We start from the raw sequence: 26,668 nt of genomic DNA on the forward strand, positions 1-26,668 counted from the left end.
TCCGGGCAGCACAGACGCCCACCAGGATATTCGTGATGTAAGGACAGCAGTGGCAGATCCTACAACTATCACAGCATCGATAAAAGGGTTTGAGAGCCCAGACGTGTCAACACGAACTGTTGCGAAGCTGTCGGACTACAGGCAGGCACACCTATATCCCGTCTTCCACTCGCGCCACAGCATCAACGAACACGGCTTGACTGGTGTCGTCAGAGGATCACTTGGAGGATAAAATGGTGCTCTTTAGCGATGAAAGCAGATTCAGCCTGCACGCAAATGATGGTCGCTTGCGAGTTTGATGTTGACCTGGTGAGCACTGTCTCTTAGTGTGCATTCGCCCAATGTAAACTGGCCCCACCCCAAGCCTTGTGTCTGGGGTGCGATAAGCTGCAACTCTTTGTTGTTTCTGGAGGAGACGCTAACCAGCGTTCGGTACGTGCAAAATGTTATTAAACCCATTATTTCGGCGTTCTTGCAACAGGAAGGTGATGCGTTGTTCTAACAGGATAATGCTCGCCCACACACTGCCCATGCGTCCAACACTACCCTCGAAACTCAACGTGCTCTGCAAGACGAGCAGCAACTTACTTGGTCAGCACTATCTCCGGACGTATCTCCAACCAACCGAGCACGTGTGGGATATGATGGGATGAGAAGTGACTCGTGTAATTCGGCAACCAGCAGCTCCTACAGAGCTTCGTGAATAGGCCAAGCAGGCGTGGAATAATGTATCTCATGACTGTATTCAGCGTCTGTTCGATCGGCTGGATGCCGAGTCAGCACCTGCAGTGCCGCCCTTGGAGCGTACTCCATGTACTAATATGGGTGTTCAGCACAGGTCAATACTAGTACAGCTTGTGCTGTTGATCTGTAAATGTAATCATTTTATATACTCCCTATGCACTATTGCAACAATAAATTTTGAGTGAATTGGAAACCTCTAAAAGAGTGTACTATTTTTTTCCCGGCATTGCATTTTCTGAAACTTCAGACGACTTGGTACTCAGGGTAGGGCAGAGAAAGTCACACACTAATTTGTTCAAAAGGAAGTTCGTGGCAATGAGAAGTATCTGTTATACGACAAAAGGTTGTACCACCAAAAAAATCAATCAACAATTTTTAGACGTTGTGGTTCAAAATGGTTCAAATGGCTCTGAGCACTATGGGACTCAACTGCTGTGGTCATTAGTCCCCTAGAACTTAGAACTACTTAAACCTAACTAACCTAAGCACATCACACACATCCATGCCCGAGGCAGGATTCGAACCTGCGACCGTAGCAGTTGCACGGTTCCGGACTGCGCGCCTAGAACCGCGAGACCGCCGCGGCCGGCTACGTTGTGGTTAAGCAACTAAAATTGAGCACCTTTTAACATTATCAAGTGCTTATGAACAGCTCCAATCAGTCCAGCATCTCTCCTCTCCCATTTTTACAAATGATAGAAACTAAAAATTGTTTAAAATTTTTCAAACGTTTTTGTAAATTGTTTAAAAATCTCACCACATTACCCTAACGAATATAATAACAAAATATACCGAAGTGGCTATCCCTTTTGCAAATATAGGTACAATCTTAGGCGTTGGGTTGATTCGGGGAAAGAGACCAAACAGCGACTTCATCGGTCTCATCGGGTTAAGGAAGGATGGGGAAGGAAGTCGGCCGTACCCTCTCAAAGGAACCATCCCGGCATTTGCCTGAAGCAATTTAGGGAAATCACGGAAAACCTAAATCAGGATGGCTGGACGCAGGATTGAACAGTCGTCCTCCCGAATGCGAGTCCAGTGTGCTAACTACTGCGCCACCTCGCTCGGTGCACAATCTTGGGCTATTTTATCTTGTAGATAGTTACTTGGCATGTGCGAAAGGAGATTTTCTAGGCGAGTTTCATTACGTAAATCTTCTCGGGATATCAGTCGAGTCGTGACTTCGTGTTGTGACAATGTTTTGAGGAGTTTTCCGCTCGTTATCTTCAGACGGGGTTCATTTCTTTATTGACGCTGGATCGCAGACTCTCCTACCGAGGGCCTAACAGGTAGACCAGTCACGTGCCTCTATAAGAGAAGTCACGGCCGGTGAGGGGGTTCCTCTGGGGCAAGTGGGGGCGGGGTAGAGGTCCGGGCGTCGAGTCCTGGCGCTGCCTGTCTATTTGGCCATCTGCCTCAACTGCTTTCACGTCAGAGCATTCCTGACGTATTTTTGCTAACGCCTCGCCACGTGCGGAGCTCAGTTGGTAACTGGTGTCCCTGTAAACAAGGTCACCATATACTCTTACTTCCAGCCAGCCGCTGTGACCGAGTGGTTCTAGGCACTTCTAGGCGCTGCTGCTACGGTCGATTCCTGCCTCGGGCATGGATGTGTGTTATGTCCTTAGGTTAATTATGTTTAAGTAGTTCTAAGTGTAGGGGACTGATGACCTCAGATGTTAAGTCCCATAGTGCTCAGAGCCATTTGATCTTATTTCCAATGCCTCTTTGATGACAACCCAGAACACATAGGCACTTTTGCCTTTTCAAAAGAGAGAGAAAAAAAAACCTGTGTCCTCTGCTGAAACTGTGCTGTGCCGCTGCACACTTGTCGATTTGCGTGACACGAACGCACCTCACATGTTCTCAATAGCATTTGCAGCTGGATAGCTTTTATAGTATCTTGTATAGTATCTGTATCTCCTGTTTTTATCTAATGGAAAACAGAAGATGATCACTGGTCTTGTAAACCAGAAAGGCATTGTGAAATGCTTATACCATTTTTTGCATAAAACACAAAAAATAAAAGTACATAGTCAATCTCCATGGGCTGTATGTCATATTTTTCAGATAATATTATTTAAATGAAAAACCTACATAAGCTGACAAACTGACTACAGTTGTTGAAATTGGCGTCCCCCCAGTTTTTGTGCATGCATGCCATCGTCCCACCAAGTTGTGTTGCACCCAATCGTATAACATAGGCGCTGTCCGAAAAATGTCACATCAGGGAGAGTTCTTGGCAGTAGGTATTCTTCAGTCTTGGCGTATGTCACGCACACAAGAGGTTTTATGTGATACAAAAAGAGATATGAAGTGGGGCAGACGAATGTAATGAAACATGACCTCATTATCCACCTATCAGCAAACGTCTGGCACCAATGTTCGCTAGTATGATACGCAAAGTGCTCCTTTATGCTGGTTCCACACAAATGCCTGGATCTCATGAGCGATATCTTCCAAAAAAGTGGAGACTGTGTCTCTTACAGTAACAGTGTACACTGCTGCAGTTAAGAGGGAGAGGAAGCCGTTATCTGTCTTTTACTCAAACCCTAGAGGTCTTCTTGTATAAAGAAAACGCTATCCGTATATCTTTTGTGGCCACTTGCAGATATTAAAAATTTGTTTATCACATTAATCCCATCAGCGCGCCTGAGTCCTGACGGGAGGCTTGGGCTTCCCCTAAATAGTCGACGGTCACGTAACTTATTTTCCATTAAGTAAGTATGTAAAGTCCATTCATAACCACATTTTAATACCACATAGCCTGTCATATTCTTGATGCGTTTCCTAAGTTACAGTTTCCTGACGTAGTTACCGAAACATGTTTCCATTTATTATGCAGGTCATTTCCACAACATTGGGAACGTGAATGAAGTCGTTACCAACTGTCATATATTGCATACAGTCAAATGTCTCTAATGTGGTTCGTAATCAAATGTATGTTAAATCATCACAACATTAAATTACATTAACTTGCAACACTTCTCAATGTAATAAACGTTGCAATATACATTCTTGTAAATGTATTTAAGAAAAATATGAGAGATTGATTGATTTTATACCATAAATTATACACTAGTGTACAACACTTACAGACGAAAGAAACTTTCGCTTGATGCGTCACTGTCAAGTAACATAACTCAATGAAACTTGGGCCATACATAGAAACAACTCCTGAAGTACTCTACAGAACATAACTGAAAGAAATACGTTATGAGACCACAGAAATGACACTTTTATTCAAAGGCAATAATTAAATGACGCCCCGTGTTTCGCGATGCCTCCTGAAAGCTACAAAAGGCGAAACATGGTTCTTAGTAGGGAGTATGCATGTTCTACAATGTGTTCCTATGCTGGGCACAAGGCTGGTACTGAGTTCACGTGGCAGGGCGTTGTATTTCTCCACATGCACCAGTGACCATCCCCGCACTTGTCAAACGCGCTGGTGGAACAACGGAAAGCCCTACCACATCAACATGTGGAAGCGTGGAAGCACATTGCAGACTATTCACTGCCGTTCTTGGTGTCATAAACGTATTAACAACTGCGTCCTGTCTTTGGTAATGTCCAGCGGACCGTCATAAATCGCTGTCACTACCGTGTAGTTGTTATCTTTGAATGAGTGTCACTTCTGTTGGTCTCTCTGCGTATTTGTTTCAGTTACCTTCTGTACTACACGGCAGCAGTTCTTTACATGTATGGTCCTTGTTTCACCGATGTATGTTACTTGGCGGGCCACATCAAACGAAAGTTATTTTCGATCTGAAGTTCAGTACACTAGTGACTTTTGTAGAAGGATGTGCCTACCGATAGATATGTACCTACAGAGTGGAAAATTGCGCAGGTCGCACCAGTGTTTAAGAAGGGTAGTAGGAGTAATCTATCAAACTACAGACCTATATCATTGACGTCGGTTTGAAGTAGGGTTTTGGAGCATATACTGTATTCAAACATTTTGAATCACCTGGAAGAGAACGATCTATTGATACCTAATAAGCATGGTTTCAGAAAACATCGTTTTTGTCCAACGCAGCTGGCTCTTTATTCGCACGAATTAATGGCCGCTATCGACAGGGGATCTCAGGTTGATTCCATATTTCTAGATTTCCGGAAAGCTTTTGACACTATTCCTCACAAGCGACTTCCAATCAAGCTGCGGGCCTATGGGGTATCGTCTCAGTTGTGCGACTGAATTCGTGATTTCCTGTCAGGAAGGCCGCAGTTCGTAGTAATAGACGGCAAATCATCGAATAAAACAGAAGTGATATCAGGTGTTCCCCAGGGAAGCGTCCTGGGTGGAACCTCTGCTGTTCCTGATCTATATAAATGACCTGGGTGACAATCTGAGGAGTTCTCTTAGGTTGTTCGCATATGATGCTGTAATTTACCGTCTAGTAAGGTCATCCGAAGACCAGTATCAATGGCAAAGCGATTTAGAAAAGATTGCTGTATGGTGTGGCAGGTGGCAGTTGACGCTAAATAACGAAAAGAGTGAGGTGATCCACAAGAGTTCCAAAAGAAATCCGTTGGAATTCGATTACTCGATAAATAGTACAATTCTCAAGGCTGTCAATTGAACTAAGTACCTGGATGTTAAAATTACGAACAGCTTCCGCTGGAAAGACGACAAACATAATACTGTGGGGAAGGCGAGCCAAAGGTTGCGTTTCATTGGCAGGACACTTAGAAGATGCAACAAGTCCACTAAAGAGACAGCTTACACTACACTCGTTCGTCCTCTGTTAGAATATTGCTGCGCGGTGTGGGATCCTTACCAGGTGGGATTGACGGAGGACATCGAGAGGGTGCAAAGAAGGGCACCTCGTTTTGTATTATCGCGTTATAGGGGAGAGAGTGTGGCAGATATGATACACGAGTTGGGATGGAAGTCATTACAGCATAGACGTTTTTCGTCGCGGCGAGACCTTTTTACGAAATTTCAGTCACCAACTTTCTCTTCCGAATGCGAAAATATTTTGTTGAGCCCAACCTACATAGGTAGGAATGATCATCAAAATAAAATAAGAGAAATCAGAGCTCGAACAGAAAGGTTTAGGTGTTCGTTTTTCCCGCGCGCTGTTCGGGAGTGGAATGGTAGAGAGATAGTATGATAGTGGTTCGATGAACCCACTGCCAAGCACTGAAATGTGAATTGCAGAGTAATCATGTAGATGTACCACCTTCTTCTGTATAAACTCTTTACATTATCTTACATAAGCTGATTATCCCCGTAGTGTTTGCGTCAAAAAACGAGAAAGTATTAAGCTAAATGATGCAGTGTTATGTCCGTCATTTCTAACTTGTCGTAAATCCAAATGACAGCAAGATAACAGTCAACAGTACCAGCTCAGCTAACGAGGAACAATGTTATCATATGTGAGGCACGTCAGGTGTTCCGTAGCAGCAGTTTACATCGCAACGCGCAAAGTGGAAGGTGGAAGGCTTGCGCAGCGACTCACCTCCCTCTCGTTGTTGCAGAAGCTGATACCGAGGTTGGGCATCGCTCGCAGGATGGCGACGAGGGACTGGATCGTGTTGCTGTAGACGACGGGCCGGTACTGTTTGAAGTCTTCCGCCGTGAAGCCGCTCTCGTGGATGATCCTGCGCACAAGGGGGCAACAGTCAGCTCAGGTTACACACGCTAGAGCTGAAAAAAGTAGCTCAAATATACGGTTATTCAGAATTCACTGTTATCGTCACGTAAGAGCATTCCGTCGCCAACATATACCGTCCGTCTAAAAAGTTCCGAGACTGATTTTATTCCCGGTGTGTAAGCGACGTCAGCCCATTAACTACGCTGACGGCGTAACCTAACAACTATAAACAGCAGATATGCATTCGACCTATCAGCTCCCCTCCCGCCGGAGGTTCGAGTCCTCCCTCGGGTAATGATGCGTGTGTTGTTCTTAGCATAGGTTAGTTTAAGTTAGTTTAAGTAATGTGTAAGTCTAGCGGCCGAACGCCTCTGCAGTTTGGTCCCTTAAGAACTCACACACTGAAACGTCCCCTTAGAAAAATTATAAAATGACTGTGCTTAAACTGACACACAATATTTTCAGCGCAACGCAGTCTGACTTTGAAAAATCCCTACAAAAGAATGGCCCTGACTAACAATAACCTATACCTTTCATGAATCACTTACCTCACAAAAATCTTCGTTACTCGGACTACTGCAATACAGCGAGCACCACTATTGCCAGCTAAATAAAAGATTCAAACTACTGAAGGCACTAACTACTGACAGGCATAGTTAGCAAATGAAAGATTTTGATAGAGAACAAACAATGTATTTACCTTAATAGTGTTCAAAAGTCATTATATATATATATATATATATATATATATATATATATATATATATATCAGTTAATTACATCCAGTCTTACAAATTTACTCTCTCTGATGAACACACGTCCAGATCATCCGCTCTCAAAACTCCGCAATCTCAATCTCCCCATCCACCACTACTGGCGGCTCACCTCCAACCGCGCAACGTTACGCGCTGTTCACATCCATCTGCCCAACACTACAATAGCGACTATTCCAACAATGCCACCCAGCCACAGACTGCGCACAGCACAGCCAGTGATTTTCATACAGAGCGCTACGTAGCGTTACCAATATAAAAACCTAAACAGCCTTCTTACAACACATCTGAACATTTGAACGACCTGCCAGTTGTGAGTAGGCAATGTTAAGTAGTGGACTAGAGGACATAGTATGTCAACGTTGTTCTGTCACAAATCGCAATGGAGCAACATCCCCAAGTCAAGTGTTTAAGACACTCTCCAGAATGATTTGAGGAAGAGAAGGGTGTGTCCCCCGCACATCTAGACTCCTGACAAAAACAACGACGCTTGAACCCCCGTCGTGACTTGAATGAAATACAAAATGCGGACAGCTCTTTTCTGAAAAAATCATCATGGATGATGAGACTTTGTGTTATCATCACGGATCTACCACAAAACGAGAAAATCCATAAATTCACTTGAATGGTCAACGCCTTCACGACATAACCGACATTATGACCAATGTGACGCGCGAGTTGGACAATATCGAAAAGAAGGAATTTTCTGACTGTTTCATATGGTTGTATGAACTTGGCGTTGTACTCAAGTGGTAGGAGACTATATAGAACACCTGAAGCGTTAAAACCACCATCTTCCCTTTTCTATGTTTTTACTATTCCAGTCTGGAAACATTTTGGACTGACGTTGCCTCCAAAGTTACGTGACTTTGTGAAGCGAGACACCAAAATATTTTCCCGCAATTGTTGTACAAATTTTGAGTATCGTTATATCGCTAGAGAAGACATAGACTGTTCAAAAGTACTGAGCATTTTTGTACACTTGTTTCGTGATGATGATGATGATGATGAAATCCCATACTCCTTGACAGAGCGTAGGAGAACGATGAGGGAGACATGCACCGCCGTACTAGCCAAGGTGGTTTTCCATTGGCTTCCTCCGACCATAATGGGGATGTATGATCATGAAGACGACACAACAACACCCAGTCATCTCGAGGAAGGTGAAAATACCTGACCCGGCCGGGAATCGAACCCGGGACCCGGTGCTCGGGAAGCGAGAACGCCACCCCGAGACCACGAGCTGCGGACACTTGTTTCGTAAGACTCTTTAACAACTTGCATTCGATATCTGGAATGAACTGTCCTTCGTGCTTTCAACAGGTATGTGCAACGGTATTTTCTTTTTTCGATAAATATTTAGGCTAAGATATATTTCGCCTTTTTTGTAAAGAACAAGGATTAAGTACAGATATTTTTTTGGTTTCACTTGATATTTTTGTCAAGCCGCTGTCTTAATAAATTACGCTGCGGCGTACTGAAAAATGGCATCCTAGTACGAAAAACTCAAAGTACCAAAAAGTAAAGGAAATCCAAATAAATCGTCGAATTTTGAGCTATGAGATGCTGAAAATTTGCTACTTATCACCCATCGAAATATCTTTAGGAAGGAAATCGTTCCATTTTTACTTTATCATGCCAAATACCTCATCTTCATTCATCCTTCGTGAAAGTACTTATTCATCCAAGATGGCCGCGAGTGAGATACACAAATATACCGGGTGATCAAAAAGTCACTATAAGTTTGAAAACTTAATAAACCACGGAATAATGTAGATAGAGAGGTAAAAATTGACACACATGCTTGGAATGACATGGGGCTTTATTAGAACCAAAAAGAAAGCAAGGTATTGCTAGACGCGTGACAGATCTCCTGCGCGTTTTGTTTGGTGATGATCGTGTGCTCAGCCGCCACTTTCGTCTTGTTTGGCCTCGCAGGTCCCCAGACCTCAGTCCGTGCGATTATTGGACTAGGGGTTACCTGAAGTCGGAAGTGTATCGTGATCGACCTACATCTCTAGGGATGCTGAAAGACAACGTCCGACGCCAATGCCTCACCATAACTCCGGACATGCTTTACAGCGCTGTTCACAACACTATTCCTCGACTATAGCTATTGTTGAGGAATGATGGTGGACATATTTAGCATTTCCTGTAAAGATCATCACCTTTGCTTTGTCTTACTTTGTTATGCTACTTATTGCTATTCTGATTAGATGAAGCGCCATCTGTCGGACATTTTTTGAACTATTGTATTGTTTTAGTTCTAATAAAACCCCTTTTCATTCCAAGCATGTGTGTCAATTTGTACCTCTCTATCTACATTATTCCGTGACTTATTCAGTTTTCAAATTTATAACCGAGCGAGGTGGCGCAGTGGTTAGCACACTGGACTCGCATTCGGGAGGACAACGGTTCAATACCGTCTCCAGCCATCCTGATTTAGGTTTTCCGTGATTTCCCTAAATCGTTTCAGGCAAATGCCGGGATGGTTCCTTTGAGAGGGCACGGCCGATTTCCTTCCCAATCCTTCCCTAACCCGAGCTTGCGCTCCGTCTCTAATGACCTCGTTGTCGACGGGACGTTAAACACTAACCACCACCATCTCAAATTTATACTGACTTAATGATCACCCACTATGTATATCGTCCACAAATAATACCTATTTTAGAGTAGCTAGTGTTTAATATAATTTAATTTAGTTTTAAGCGTACAAATTTTGTTTTAAATACACAAATGAATGTTTAGTGTTCCTATAATACATTTCCTTAAACAACTCTGTTAAACTGAAGTTCCGATAGCCACGAAGTAGGCCGAAATTTTTTCTGTTACCAACATCGAAAGTTCTATGTAAACTTTCTTAAGAGAATAAATTTCTTTAATACAAGGCAGATACTAGTTCCAGGAGTTTCTACTTTCACAGTAAAAGTCAACTTACGGATTTCCAAATCCTATTCCCGAACACATTTAGTGATGGTTATTGTTGGATAGATGCGAAATAGGATTAAATTTTCCGATTTATAGAAGTTTACAAACGTAATCAAACAGTCTTGGTATGAAGAATTCTCTCAACACAAAGCAAATACTAAGTCATTCTTCTGTCATTATATCTCTGAATGAGGAGATAAAGAGCGCCAACAGGACAAAACACATTACTATCGCTATTGTTGTCGTATGCTTGACAAACTTGCGTTGTTTCAAGATGAACTTAATTCTTCTTTTGAAACTGACGGTGAGTAAGAATTATGGGAGCGTTATGAGTTACTGAGTAGAAGGATTTGGTGATAATCTTGTAGGAAATATTTTTCACTGAGGGGGGGGGGGGGGGGGTTGGGAGGGGCGATGTAGTCGGGAGAACAATGGGAAAACAAAAGTGACTCTCTCCCAGAACTGCAGAATATGCAGCAGGAAGATTATCACTGAGGATCAGGAAAGGAAAATCTGCGACCTCCAGGCACTAGTGGAGGAAGCAAGGGAGGAATTGATCAGAAAGAAGGGAGACAGATGGGAGAAGGCTGGTTGGAAGCTAACAGTTGGTATGAAGGCAGGGGGAGAAAACACTATCACCTCTATGAACAAACATAAATCACTGTCAGATTTAATTAGATAGGACTAGCAGCAGAAAATGTGCAAATGACTTAAGTCGAGGATCAGATCAGGAAGCCACAGACTGTGTAGAATGTTAAGAAGAAGGAAGTGCTGCCTCTAAGTAGCAGCCTTGGGTGAGGTGTATGCTCTTAGTTAGGGGCAGTGTACCAGGCCACCAGCATTTTCAAACCAAATGCAGGGCTAAGTCAACTGATAGAGCAATTAGGGTCTTTATGTACGGGTTTTTCAAAAAGGGACGATGGTGATGGTGGGACAGGAAACAGTTTGGATGGGAATAGGGCATACGACAAATGTGGTGAGCAGGATAAGATGGCTTCCCTGGCTCGTGCCACCAATGTACACTTTATCGAGCTGTTCCTGCGTCATGAATGGCCACGCTTTAAAGGCGATGTGAGGCTGATTAATGTGCGGTTAGAGAAATGGTTCAAATGGCTCTGAGCACTGTGGTACTTTACATCTGAGGTCATGATTTCCCTAGAACTTAGAACTACTTAGACCTAACTAACCTGAGGACATCACACACATCCATGCCCGAGGCAGGATTCGAACCTGCGACCGTAGCGGTCGTGCGGTTCCAGACTGTATCGCCTAGAACCCCTCGGCCACTCCGGCCGGCGGGTTAGAGAAGGCACTGACTGATGGCACCGGCTTTGCGCATGCTGTTCTGGTACCAGCCGGAACTATCGATAGATACGGGGAAGCAAGATTAGTACAGGTGATTCATGGAAGTATAGCAAGTGGATTTCGGGCCAAGACTAACAGGCACACTGAACGCACACGAAGGAGAGAGGCTCGAATAGTCACAGATTTAATAGATGAAAAGAAAAAAAGTTAAGTTCAACAGGATTAATTTATTTAGTCAACCGATTTTTCGGCTTACTAGGCCTTCATCAGACTATAACTACTATCGTCAAAGAAGCTACAGTATTTGTAAACAACATTGTAAAATATTTTATTCGTCGCTACTGAGGCATTAGCACACCATAAATGTCATCTTTGACAGTGCAGTTATAATGGAATTAATAAGGTAAAAAACTAAACAATATATAAATATAAAGGGATCAGACCAGGAAAATATTAACACTGAACTCGATAAATACTGCATGTATAACAATTGAAATTAAACTGTCAGCCTCGACAAAATAAAATTAGTATTTGACAAGACTACAAAAAAATAATAATAACTTGAAGATGTATGACATGTGGAAAGTTATACGGAAACTGAGCAAAAGATTCAACTGCCAGTTGTAACAAACGAATATATGGAGTACATAGACAATCACAATAAAATAAAAACAAATAAATACAGGAAAATGGACAAATAAATTGGAACTGACAGTGTGGCAAATAACGGAAAACTGAGAGGTTTAAGTGAAGTTTAGAAGAGGGGAATTACTGGTCTGTGTTTGGTCATTGAATATTAATTCAAGACGGTAGGTCAGATGTTTGTTAATTTTCAAGCCCTCCGGCATGTTGAGCTTTTGTCCTTTGTTTGCTAAGTGAAGGTCATGGGACTGTTTCTGGTAGTTGTGGCCTTCACTACATGATCGGCAAGTGTGGAGTCGTAATTATACATTCTCCAGGTGAGACCATATTCAAAATGGTTCAAATGGCTCTGAGCACTGTGGTACTTTACATCTGAGGCCATCAGTCCCCTAGAACGTAGAACTACTTAAACTTAACTAACCTAAGGACATCACACACATCCATGCCCGAGGCGAGATTCGAACCTGCGACCGCAGCGGTCGTGCGGTTCCAATTGAAGCGCCTAGACCTGCTCGGCCATGAGTTCATATTCAGCAAGTCTAGTTGCTTGCCATGTCTCGGCACGATGGACCAATATGAAACATACCACACGCAGGACAAGTAATCTTGTATACCTCACAGTTGGCTAGTAACTGGTTCTATCTTTGCTATTGAAAATACTTTGGGCTGTGGTGTTCATCATATAGCAGGAACTCTTACAGTTGCAGGATTTCAGTGTTTTTCCTACGCTCTGTTATATCTGTCCTTGTTATGGTATTGTACACTACTTTCTACACACAGTGTCTAGCTCTGCTTTGAAATGTTCTTTGAGCAGGACAACAGATATAAGACGGTGTACTATTAAAAGGAAAGCTGGACGTTTATGTCTTACTGGATGTTGCGAGCAAGAAGATATTGCTGTGTCTATAGTTGTAGTGTAGATGTAGCGTAGTTTAATAGTAAATGACCAAACGTAGCTCAGTACTACCCGTCTTCTAAACTTCACTCCATCGATTCAGTTGTACATTACTTTCCACACTGTCTGTTCCTTTCTATTCCACCATTGACCTGTATTTACGTATTTTTATATTATTGTGCTGTCTATGTACACCATTTATTCAGTTGTTATAAGTGTCAATTCTATCTTTTGTTCAGTTTGCGTATCACTTTTCATTTTTAATCTTGTCAAGTACTAATTTTGTATTACTGCATTTGTTTATTTCATGTAAACTGTTATATAGACACTATGTTTCGCGTTCAGTGTTTTTCCTGGTTTACTACCTTCATATTGTTCAGTTTTTTTACCCTTCTAATTGCATTAACACTGACCTGTCGAAGATGACATTTAGTTCGTTTTTGTGCCTCAGTCTAGGCGAGTAACGTCTTTCCCAATATTGTTTACGAATACTGCAACTTCATAGACGACGAGAGACAGTTAATATGAAGCCGGTATCTGTACAGATACCATTGGTGATCTTGCAGCTCTCGAAGAATGAAATTATAATCAAATCCAGATCTGTAGCTGCTTACAGGCGTTGATAAATATCAACGTGGACAGTTGAAAAATGTGTGCCCCGACCGACTCGAAGCCGGGATCTTCTGCTTGATTATAATTTCATAGAGACAGCTAAGGTCTGATGATGACCTTGTAGGAGTAAAACCGGTTAACTGAATAAATTAATACTGTAAAACATACGAAACACAGTACTTTTCATATATTATTATGCTGTTTAAACAAGAAAGGACGAGAGAATCAGTTAAGTCACAGATTTGTTTCACTCACCAGGGAATGTCACTGAAATGTTGAAAAACCTGAGCTAGCAGATTCTTAAAATCCCGCGAAAACCTAAAAAAAAACCTGCTTCAAATGGTTCAAATGGCTCTGAGCACTGTGGTACTTTACATCTGAAGTCATCAGTCCCCTAGAACTTAGAATTACTTAAACCTAACTAACCTAAGGACATCACACACATCTATGACCGAGGCAGAATTCGAACCTGCGACCGTAGCCGTCGCGCGGTTCCAGATGAAGCGCCTAGAACCGCTCGGCTACATTGGCCGGCCGAACCTGCTTCAAAAACGATAAGTATAACCTAGGGAAATTCCTAATCTCCCTACGTATCGCTCCTGTAGAGACCAGAAAACAATATTATACTAACTATGGTACGCACAGAAACATCTGGGCAGTCATTGCTCTCACGCTACATACGGGACTAGAAAGAGAAGAAACATTGACATGTTGTACCACATTAAATACTCTCTGCAATGGACTTCAAAATGCTTTGCTGAGTAAGTATATAGATTACGAAGTATGAGGGGCGTCCAATAGGTAATACAACAAATTTTTCCCCTGGTAGTACCGGTTGTAAAAATTCGGAATTTGTTGTGGGACATCGTGGAATATTCCCGCTTCTGCTCCTATAGTTTCATGAAGTTCCCATTGGTGGCGGTTCTATAGGTAGCTTTGAGAATGGCGTCAGTAACGGAGGAGCGTTCCAAGCAGAGCACTGACACCGCATTTATTTTGGCAGAAAACAAGAGCATCGCAGATATTCACAGGAGCTTGCAGAATGTCTACGGAGACCTGGCAACGGACAAAAGCACGGTGAGCCGGCCGGGGTGGCCGAGCAGAATTGGGCGATACAGTCTGGAACCGCACGACCGCTACAGTCGCTAATTCGAATCCTGCCTCAGGCATGGATGTGTGTGATGTCCATAGGTTAGTTAGGTTTAAGTAGTTCTGAGTTCTAAAGGACTGATAACCTCAGAAGTTAAGTCCCATAGTGCTCAGAGCCATTTGATTCAAAAGCACGGTGAGTCGTTGTTCGAAGCGTCTAACTTCATCGCAGCTATGTCGCGCAAACTTGTCTGATCTCCAGCGTGGCGGCCGGTCGCACACAGGTATGACTCCTGAATTCTTGGAACGTGCGGTCTCTTCATTCGAGGTGATCGACGGAGCATAACGAAACACCTCGCTGCACAACTGGACCTCTCTGTCGATAGTAGTGACGTCCGAGAGCAACGTGGAAGGTTCTTCCTCATCGCTCTACAGTCCGGATCTCGCAGTTTGTGACTTCCATCTGTCTGGAACAATGAAGATTGCACTCCGCGGGAGGCAGTACGTGGATGATGGGTTATTGAATTAGCAAGACGTTGACTCCAACGTCGACCATTAGAGTGGTACCATGTGGGCATACGTGTCATCCCATTAAGGTGGCCTAGGGCTATCGTACTGAATGGAGGTTACGTTGAGACATAATGTTTTTTAGCCCGAAGAGTGGGGAATAATATAGTGTATTGGAACCCTGAATGAAACCTGCCTGCTTTCGGAAAAAAGTGTTGCATTACTTATTGGACGCCCCTCTCATTTCTCGTTACAATCTCTTCGTTTCACATACTGGTCATGACAATTTCTTCGTTGGTTTCGGATAGCTGAAGCGGAAGACGGCTGAAGTGTTACAAGCTTTAAGCTTTCAAAACATTATTACGTATAACCGTGTAGAAAATAGCGCTCTGGGCTCCCTATGTAGAACAGGCAGTGATTTATTGAAGGGCGCTGGCCATCAGTCGCGTGACCAGATCGCATGCTTGCCTTCGCCGTTCAGATTCCTCGTCATCATTTTATTCGATTCTGCTTAGCCAACAAGCGGAGAGATCGGATCATAACTGTTCATCACACGAACATTTCTTTGTAAGAGCACGAAATGAAATGTAGCCCACTTGTTATTCCTCTTGCTGAAGTTGCGTTTATCTTGCATACTACACAGAATTATATACACAGAATTATAATCTTCTTCCGGGTTATTAACTGATTTAGATTCACAAAAGTGAAACAAAGGGGCGAAATCAGTGAAGATGTAATGGCACCAGCCGGCCTTTGTGACCGAGTGGTTCTAGGCTCTACAGTCTAGACCGCGTGACCGCTACGGTCGCGGGTTCGAATCCTGCCTTGGGCATGGATGTGTGTGATGTCCTTAGGTTAGTTAAGTTTAAGTAGTTCTAAGTGTAGGGGACTGATGACCGCAGATGTTAAGTCCCATAGTGCTTAGAGCCATTTGAACCATTTCCTGTTCTGGAGTTTTATTCTCTCTCTACAATGTTTACCCACATTTTTAGGAGGTTTCTTTTTATTACTTTTTTTCTTTAGATATATGCGTAAATACACACTCAAGAGAAAAAAAGGGACACACCACGAAAGACTTAACGGATATCGGTAGATGTAATGTACATGTACAGAAAACAAATAATAAGTTTCAGAAAAACTGAATGATTTATTCAAGAGAAAGAGCTTAACAAACTGAGCAGATCAATAATGTGTTGGTTCACCTCAGGCCATTATAAGCAGTTATTCGGCTTGCACTGACAGAGTTCTTGGATGTTCTCCTGATGGATATCGTGCCAAATTCTCTCCAATTGTCGGCCGGTGTGGCCGAGCGGTTCTAGGCGCTTCAGTATCGAATCGCGCGACCGCTACGGCCGCAGGTTCGAATCCTGTCTCAGGCATCGATGTGTGTGATGTCCTTAGGTTAGTTAGGTTTAAGTAGTTCTAAGTTCTAGGGGACTGATGACCTTAGATGTTAAGTCCCATAGTGCTCAGAGCCATTTGAACCATTCTCTCCAATTCGCGCGTTAGATCTTTAAAACCCCGAGCAGGTTGGAGGGCTCTGACCATAATGCTCCTGATGTTCTCAATTGCGCAGAGATCCGGAGACCTTGCTGGACAAGACAGGGTTTGGCAAGCACGTAGACAAGCGACAGAAACTCTCGCCGTGTGCGGGCGGGCATTATCTTGCTGAAATGTAAGCTCAGAATGACTTCCTATCATTGGCACCGAAAAGGGGTGTAAAATATTGTCGTCGCACCTCTGTGCTGTAAGGGTACAGAGAGGCCGTATGCCGGCCGACAGACAAGTCGGTACTCCACAACTGTCCGGGACGTCTCCAGACGCGAATTCGCTGGTCACAGTAGTTAAGTTCGAAGCGGGAGTCATGACTGATGAGAATTCTACTCCAGGCAGTGAGATTGCAGGCCGAATGTGCCCGACACCACTGAAAACGGGCTCGTTAGTGTAAAGAGGTCAATGGTAGTCGACGCAACCTTTGCGTTGAACTCAGGCCCCTTCCTGTGAGCTGCAGTCACTGAAGTAGTAGTTGCACAGCTTCTTTGAGCCCAACTACACGTCCTGTCTCAAATGATGACATCTGCGTATATTATTCGCGCACGTCTCTGCGAGGCATAGTTACTGTAAAACTGAGTACACGAATGAAATTCGCGAAGATTTTATGCCCTGGTATCGACATGTCTGCTAATTACTGTCCTTGCCAGGTGCGCGGTGAAATTGAGTCGCAGCGCCACACTTCTATCCATCGGCCGCCAAATTTTTGCGTTATCTGTCGATACCTGCATGAATACCAATCTGTGGCAATACTGCTTAATACTTCATGGTGTACCGGTTTTTTCTCTTAGAATGTACTTGCATAGATCTCTGAATTTGGCTATTGCACTTTTAGTTTGATATTTTGATCAACGTTATACTTTCCACATTTTTCCAGTTTATGTGAGTCACTTATCTGTGAAACCATGAAGAAGAATAAGGTAGCGGTAAACACGGGACGGCACTATCGGCCTGATTGCAAGTAGAGTGCAGCGTCCCTACACGCCGCGGTGCTAGGAGGAGGAGAGAGGCGGCCCATCACCCTGGTCGCCTTTTACTCCCGGGAAAGATCCCTGGTACTCAGTTTGATAGCAGGCTGAGTGGATCTGGCGCCATCGTGAAGGAACACTCCTAACAAGGATTGAACACGGGACCTCCAGAAGTGGAGTGAGGTAGAACACCACAGACCCGACATCAAGAACAAAAAAGCGTAACGCCGCTTTCTATGGACGCAAAGATGAAAATATAAAAATCGTACCCAAAACCCAATACAAGCCCCAAACCCAAGACCCAAATTTCATAAAAAAGAAAACAAAGTCCCACTATGATAGCATCATTTGAATAGTAGCAAGTATACTGTAAAGAAACAATGTAAAAAGAAATAGAAAGGAAATCCAGTATAAAGTAACTTAATATTTTTGGAAAAGAAAGTAAAACAGAATCCATTTTGCATCAAATTAAAGAAAAAGTAGATCGCAAAGTAGTGTAGTTATAGATCACTGAGTAGAACAAGTGACCTCAAAGAACACTCCTTGTGAGTACATTTTGAGAACACCGCGGAATACAGAAGAAAAAAGTTATGCATTGTTAACGTATTTCTAGCGCTTGCTTGATCGTGTCGTAACTTAACGTGTGCTCTTGTACGTAGGCGATACGAGATTGTTTTTATATTTTGGAGATTTGCGATCTGCTAGAAATCATTAAGCTTGAAACAGGTAGATCAGCAACTCTGAGTATATCATTAGGTAAAGTCAAGGAGGAAAAGAATCGAAGTTGGTCTTAAATTGATTATTATAATGGAAGAATGAATTTTGTCCCAAAGTGATAGACTGTTAGTAACTTAACGAAAAAGGAAGTGAAAATTCTTATCGAATTGTGAGAAAGTACTTAGATTTCGTTAAAGCAACTGGTGCAATCTGGATCTCATTGCAAACTCTTTGACTGAAATTTACGAAACTAATTCAACCCAACTTAGGAAAAGGTACTTCTTTAAGACAATGATAGGATGTGCTTAGAGTATAATAAACCAGCATAACGTATATTTACCCTGTTTGACATTCATTTCAAACCAAATAATATTACGTGCTTACGAAACATTTTATCAGTGCAACGATACAGATTAATAACAGAACGCTGCATATACACTCCTGGAAATGGAAAAAAAGAACACATTGACACCGGTGTGTCAGACCCACCATACTTGCTCCGAACACTGCGAGAGGGCTGTACAAGCAATGATCACACGCACGGCACAGCGGACACACCAGGAACCGCGGTGTTGGCCGTCCAATGGCGCTAGCTGCGCAGCATTTGTGCACCGCCGCCGTCAGTGTCAGCCAGTTTGCCGTGGCATACGGAGCTCAATCACAGTCTTTAACACTGGTAGCATACCGCGACAGCGTGGACGTGAACCGTATGTGCAGTTGACGGACTTTGAGCGTGGGCGTATAGTGGGCATGCGGGAGGCCGGGTGGACGTACCGCCGAATTGCTCAACACGTGGGGCGTGAGGTCTCCACAGTACATCGATGTTGTCGCCAGTGGTCGGCGGAAGGTGCACGTGCACGTCGACCTGTGACCGGACCGCAGCGACGCACGGATGCACGCCAAGACCGTAGGATCCTACGCAGTGCCGTAGGGGACCGCACCGCCACTTCCCAGCAAATTATGGACACTGTTGCTCCTGGGGTATCGGCGAGGACCATTCGCAACCGTCTCCATGAAGCTGGGCTACGGTCCAGCACACCGTTAGGCCGTCTTCCGCTCTCGCCCCAACATCGTGCAGCCCGCCTCCAGTGGTGTCGCGACAGGCGTGAATGGAGGGACGAATGGAGACGTGTCGTCTTCAGCGATGAGAGTCGCTTCTGCCTTGGTGCCAATGATGGTCGTATGCGTGTTTGGCGCCGTGCAAGTGAGCGCCACAATCAGGACTGCATACGACCGAGGCACACAGGGCCAACACCCGGCATCATGGTGTGGGGAGCGATCTCCTACACTGGCCGTACACCTCTGGTGATCGTCGAGGGGACACTGAATAGTGCACGGTGCATCCAAACCGTCATCGAACCCATCGTTCTACCATTCCTAGACCGGCCAGGGAACTTGCTGTTACAACATGACAATGCACGTCCGCATGTATCCCAGGCCACCCAACGTGCTCTAGATGGTGTAAGTCAACTACCCTGGCCAGCAAGATCTCCGGATCTGTCCCCCATTGAGCATGTTTGGGACTGGATGAAGCGTCATCTCACGCGGTCTGTACGTCCAGCACGAACGCTGGTCCAACTGAGGCGCCAGGTGGAAATGGCATGGCAAGCCGTTCCACAGGACTACATCCAGCATCTCTACGATCGTCTCCATGGGAGAATAGCAGCCTGCGTTGCTGCGAAAGGTGGATATACACTGACTAGTGCCGACATTGTGCATGCTCTGTTGCCTGTGTCTATGTGCCTGTGGTTCTGTCAGTGTGATCATGTGATGTATCTGACCCCAGGAATGTGTCAATAAAGTTAAACCTTCCTGGGACAATGAATTCACGGTGTTCTTATTTCAATTTCCAGGAATTTACCTCTCTAAAAAAGTTATCGTACTGATTCAGACTATTTAGCTTACGTAAAGTGAAAACTTTAGTGGAGAAACTATTGCTGTATATAGACTGTAACAATGATTAGTTCAATAATAACAGTTTGTATGCACCTACGTGTAGATGTGCTCGTACACGTCGGGGAGCATGTGATTATTTGAGCTGGCCGGTACAATTAATACGCACTCGGCGTAAATATAGTGCAGCAGGACAGACTTCTTTTGTAACGTTCCTCATTAGACAGTATACAGACATTCTACCGCTATCTGTTCGGAACACGAACTTCATCAACAAATATTTTCTATAGAAGGAGCAGTTACAATGTGTAAATCCAAACGAACGGAGTGACACTATGTGAATACGCTGCCATTCTCATAAATATGGCGCTTTGTTCTAGGTAACTATCTTTCTGTTGATTTACATTCGCAACATCGTGTTCTGCTTTCGTGGCGGTATTGAAGTGCGACGTTTTTTTCCCTAGATAACACTAGACAATAGCTTAAAAAGCAGGGAACTACATCACTGTCTTTAAATATTGGGACACCAAGAAGGAGACTTGTGGTTACAATGAAATTTATTCCACAGAGTAGGGATATGAGAATAGGCAAATGATTAGAATTATAGAACTGTACCTCAAAATGGTTCTGAGCACTATGGGACTTACCTTCTAAGGTCATCAGTCCCCTAGAACTTAGAACTACTTAAATCTAACTAACCTAAGGACATCACACACATCCATGCCCGAGGCAGGATTCGAACCTGCGACCGTAGCGGTCGCGCGGTTCCAGACTGTAGCGCCTAGAACCGCCCGGCCACTCCGGCCGGTAACTGTACCTAGTGAGAAGTCAGTACGGTTTGAAGTCGGCACGTGCTACAATCAGAATCTCTAGGCGTTGTGGCAAGGAATCAAGGAGTGCCTAGGGAGTATGCTGTCTCGTTGTTTGCAGGCGCATCACGAAGTAGCGACAGTGGTTGCAAGAGGACGAGACCAAAAAAAGTTCCGACCGACCGTATTCCTCAAATATTCGATGGGCATGTCAGGCGAATGCGAAGAACAGGGTGGCAGTGGTACCTGTCGTTCTTTGGAAAAGGCTTGCAAATTCCTCATCACGTTTGGCTGGCCATTGTTCTGCTGAATTATCTCGTGTGGATCTGGATACAGGAGGGACAGTGCCTTAGTCTCCGAGACCTCCCTGATGTAGCGATCGCTGTTCAAATTGCCCTCAATATATAGGAGACGAAGTTGCACATCATAGTAAATGGCGCCCCAAACAACCACACTTGGTGTTTGCCCGTTATTCCGCTCATCAACACAGTCTGCCCGATTGTGTTCACCACATTAGCGTCTTACATGCGCACAGCACTGCAAGACAAATAGGAGTGAGATTCGTCCGAAAACACTATATTTTGCCACTCAGCATGTCAGAGACGCCATTCGCGTGCCCGTTAAGCCTGAACCGATGGTGGTATCTAGGTAAAGGAAGCCGATGCAATGGCATGCGCGCTAGACATCAGAAACGGAGCGAGTACGAGTCTAATGATGCGGGTTGCATACTTCAGAAATCAAGGCGCCACTGTTACATCGCTGCTAACGGGCTTCCTTTGTTGCCACTGTAGTTCTGCTGGTACGACAAGTACGAGAAATGTGTCGCTGCAGTCGCTTCATACTTGTCGACTCGTTCTCTCTTACTGAAGCATGCAAGAGTGTAAGGCTATTCGCGACTTAGTACCGAAATTAAGTGCACGATTTTGCTATTATAAAATAGCACTGACTGATTGTCGGGATCAGATGGCCCTCAACAAAGCTGTGTTTGGTGAGACTCAGGAGGGTGTAAGACGAAAATTAATTGATACACAGCACATAATTGCAAATGTCTTTCATTACAGGAAGAGTGATATCTGGAATAAGTTTTACGCTACAGTCCATGCCACAGACGAAACACACAAATTTTGTCCAATGAAAACAAACTTACGGTCATTCTTATTTATTCCACATCCATCATGAGAAAAGATATGTGCTGCATCAAACTAAACCTGGGTGAAGAGCAGTGTCACTGTTATCCTTGCCACAAAAAAGCTTTATTGGCTAACAGGGAGTTGTGTAGTTTATTATTCAGTTCCACAATTTATTTTAATAATTAATCACGATTTAGAGACTGTACTTCATCACATGTCTTGTTTTATGGTACTGTCGTTTCAAACTCGGTAACGAAGTGTGTATATGTCACCGTAATTGTTACACATTCTCTGAATGGATTTCAAAGACTAAAATAAATATACAGCAGTCTTCGAAAGAGCTATAGATATATAAATCTATGTACAGACAGAACAACATCCACTGTTAACTAGTCTGAAATGATCATTACATCAAGACACTAGGCTTCCGACAGGCGTTGATATACATCAATGGGAACAGTTGAAAATGTGTGCCCCAACCGGGACTCGAACCTGAAATCTCCTGCTTACATGGCAGACGCTCTATCCATCTGAACCATCGAGGGCACAGAGGATAGTGCGACTACAGGGACCTGTCCCTTGCATGCTCCCCGTGAGACCCACATTCCCAACTTAATGTCCACACACTACATTGGTAGTCCCCCTGCCCATTACACTCATTACTCGCGGCAGGCAATCTTACCGAGTCCTGTAAGAGTTCGGGCAATACGTGTGAATCCGCACGGAAGAAGAAGCTCAATGGCCGGTTAGCCTTATTTATATATGGAGATGTCCGAAAGAACAGATACCATCTTCCACTACAGAAACAACTACAGACAGCAGTAATCGTTTACTCGAATTTGACATATGTCACAACCTGCCTGTAGCTATAAATGGTCACCGCAACAGCAGCCACCACAGTCAGTTATTCCTGAGGAAGAAGACGGAGGATTTCATGGAAACCTCCAGATTTTATCCAGATATAACCCAAGCTATAAATGGTCACCGCAACAGCAGCCACCACAGCCAGTATTCCTGAGGAAGTAGACGGAGGATTTGATGGAAAGCTCCAGATTTTATCCAGATATAACACAATCACGTCAAAATTATTTTGCACAATGATAATGAATTGCATTTAGTGCTTTAGTTACTGAAAAATATACAAAGTGTTCCAGTAAGAATGGTCAGTATTCAGAGATATGACAAGAATTATCATTCGAAACAAATAAGTCAAGTAAACATGGACTCTAAACCGCTACCTTAAGACCTATGAGCAATTCTTCATCTTCGATACTGTGAAACAAATCTCTTCTATTGCAAGCTCTTTGTTTTCCATAATATGGGAAGTGGTAATATGGACCAAAACAAGAAAAAAGTGTCTAATAAACATACATTAAGATGTGCATCAAATGCACATCTTAAGGGCTATGTGTACTTGTTCATCGTCGCTGCTTTCAAACACTACTCTTCTAATGAACATGAAACAACAGTAGCGATGACCGAGTGTTTACCTCCCTTCTAGAGTTTCGCGATGAGTATCCCATGGAAAATTCTGCGTTACAAGGTGATGACTGCCATTTTCACAGTGCTGCATGATTACGTCACTGGTTTGATGACTGCTCAGGCAACATATAGCACCTCGACTGGCCCACTATAGCATCAGATCTTAATTCTACAGGAAATTCCTAGGAATACTGTGAACAACAGGTAAAATGTAGCAGCCCACATTCTTGCAACGGCGTCTGGTTATCAACAATGAGGGCTTCAATTGGATTTGATGTTATTATCAAAGTTAAAAGTCGTGTTAGTGTGGAGTTTCTGGGGGTAACTAACTTTTTGTGCGAAGTATTTACCTTGTCTGTCTTTTTCCCAGTATCTACATCGAAGTGTGAGGGCAATTCTGACACGAAATTAAAATCACAGAGAAAATTTGATAAAGCTTTGGCAGTGTTTCTTGTATGCCCGTCTATCTCTTCACGACGCACTTTCAGTTCTGAGCACACAATGAGCACGTTAAAATGCCTAGAACATTAGTGTGTCCTGCTAAGTTTGACGTGACTGCTGAGGGGTTTCGCCTGATTTCATGCAACCCACATGACTTAACTACCATGCGTTTCATTCATCATCACAATGTTCATTTGCACATTACAGGTTTAATGCGTTCCTGTAGTGTTTCCGATGGGAAGTATTTGGTCACCCGCCACATACGCCGAACTTGGCTCGCTCTGGTTTTTATCTCTTCGCCCACAAAAACCGCTGGCTATGAGGACAGCATTTCGGCACAGACAACGAGCTGCAGACCAGCGTAGTGAATTGGCGGAGTTCACAGGCGGCTGCCTTCTATAATGAGGGTATTGGACAGTTGGTACCACGCTATGACAAATGTTTGTGTCGGAGCGGCGAGTACGTAGGGAAGTAGCTGGAAGGTACAGAGAAATTTGCACATAAAACATTTTTATTTTAACTATGCGTTCCATTCGGCGACTGATCGGAAGTAAAAATAAAGCCCTCATAGTACTAGTTTCCTTGTTGCAAAGAACTGCACTGAAGTATAGCAGTTATTAATTACTACATTTCATTATCAATAATAGCACTGATTGGCTAATAGTCAATAATTTAATTATTGGTGCTGACACATGTGAATATTATTGAATTAACTGTTTAATGAGTCGTGGCTAAATAAATACAATCACAGATTACCTAAAGAAGGATGTATCGACTGGTAGAAGCCAACTAGGGAGAAGATAAATCGGGATTACCGGGAAATGTAGAATCGTATGAAGGAATACTGGCCCGATGACTTGTCCTAGACGAGAAGCAAACCCATATTTATAAAATTTGCAGATTCAGAAAGTGCTTTTGACAACATTGACAGGAATACATTTCATAACTGTTGAATTCCGCGGAGCGAATGGTTATCTACAATTTTTATAGAAGTTAGACAGCAGTTATAAGAGCAGAAGGACATGTGAGGGAAGCACGGAAAGAGACAGGGTTCTAGCCTAACCCTGAATTGATCTATCTGTAGGTTGTGCAAACACTAAAGGAAATTAAGGAACAATTTCGATAGGGAATTAATGTAAAGAGAGAAAAAATGTAAAACCTTTGAAGTTTGTCGATGGATAATTTTGTCCGAGATGGCAAAGGATTTCCAAGAGCAGTTGAACGAAATGGATAGTGTCTTGAAAAGTCGTTATAAGATGAACATCAACAAAATTAATGTAGTGTAATTAAATCAGGGAATGTGATGTGGATATGAGACATTGACAATAGTAAACGAATCTTGCTATTTGACCAGTAAAACAAGTGACAACAGTGAATTAAAGACGATACAAAATGGAGGCAGGCAATAACAAGAAAGATTTCTAGAAGAAGAAAAGTTAGTCAACGTCGGACGTAGATTGAAGTATTTGCTTGGAGAGTAGCCAAACATGGAAGCGAAACGTGGGTAATAAACACCACAGATAATGAGAGAATAGAAGGTTTTTATACGTGGCGCTCCAGGCGACTGCTGAAGATTAGATTTGTAGCTCGAGCAACTAACGAAGGGATGCTTAATGGAATCAGAGATTAAGAGCGTTATGGTAGTGACATTAAAACAAGGGATAGGCTAGTGTAGCTATGTAAAGGGTAGTTATAAGCAAACTTTCGCTATTTGAGAGAGCTCCCATGAGAAATGAGTGATCGTACAGCAATAAAACTTTGTAGATACATAACGAATAACGAATAAACCTTTGAAATAAACACGTTTTAATTTCTACATGAGAGGGTAACATTTGTTAATTGCGCACCATGTTTACGTTTAGTGTTACAAACGCCGCTCAATATGACGGCCATCGGCATCCACGACAGCCTGGATCCACAGTAGAGATCGCTCTACTGCTGCCCAGAACATTTCAGGTAGGATGTTGGCTACTTCCCTCGCTATGCTCATCTTGAGCCTGGAATGTGTGTTAGTGTTCTGTTGATAAACCCAATCCTTCAGGTAACTCCACAGCCAGAAATCACACGGGTTCAAATCTGATGATCCAGGTGGCCATACAGTTTGGAACGATCGGCCAGTGATTAGGTTTTCTCCAAACGTGTTACAGGGTAAGCGAATGATCTCACGACCAATGTGAGATGGAGCTCCACCGTGCATCAAAATAGTTTAGTCCGAAGTGCGTCTCTCCCATATATCGCATGTCAACGAAGCAGGTCACAGAAATGTGTGCCGTTCACACAGCATGTCCTTCGTCCATGGGATCCATGTTCCTCAAAGAAAAATGGACTAATCATGAACTGTGCCATAAAGCCACACCATATAAAGTGACGCATTCACCATGCAGGAGAATTTCATGAACTTCTGTTCGCAGTGATAATCCCCAAACGTGACAATTGTGAATGTTCACCACCCCTGTGAGCGTAAAGTGTTCTGCAGTACTCCACAAAATATTCTAAGGCCACATGTTGGTTCAAATGCCTCTGAGCATTATGGGACTTAACTTCTGAGGCCATCAGTCCCCTAGAACTTAGAACTACTTAAACCT

General features: G+C 43.4%; 1 protein-coding gene across 2 annotated transcripts in view; it reads right to left on the reverse strand.

The window, feature by feature from the left end:
- Positions 1 to 26,668, reverse strand: part of LOC126272036 (guanine nucleotide-binding protein G(o) subunit alpha) — a 929,986-nt gene that overhangs the window by 255,373 nt on the left and 647,945 nt on the right. For both annotated transcript variants that reach the window (XM_049974548.1, XM_049974549.1), the window contains exon 3: positions 6,207 to 6,348. In XM_049974548.1, coding sequence (XP_049830505.1) covers positions 6,207 to 6,348 — 142 coding nt within the window. The remainder of the gene's footprint in view (positions 1 to 6,206; positions 6,349 to 26,668) is intronic.

This window comes from Schistocerca gregaria, chromosome 5 (assembly GCF_023897955.1).
Source record: "Schistocerca gregaria isolate iqSchGreg1 chromosome 5, iqSchGreg1.2, whole genome shotgun sequence".
In the NCBI taxonomy this organism is placed as follows: Eukaryota; Metazoa; Arthropoda; class Insecta; order Orthoptera; family Acrididae; genus Schistocerca; species Schistocerca gregaria.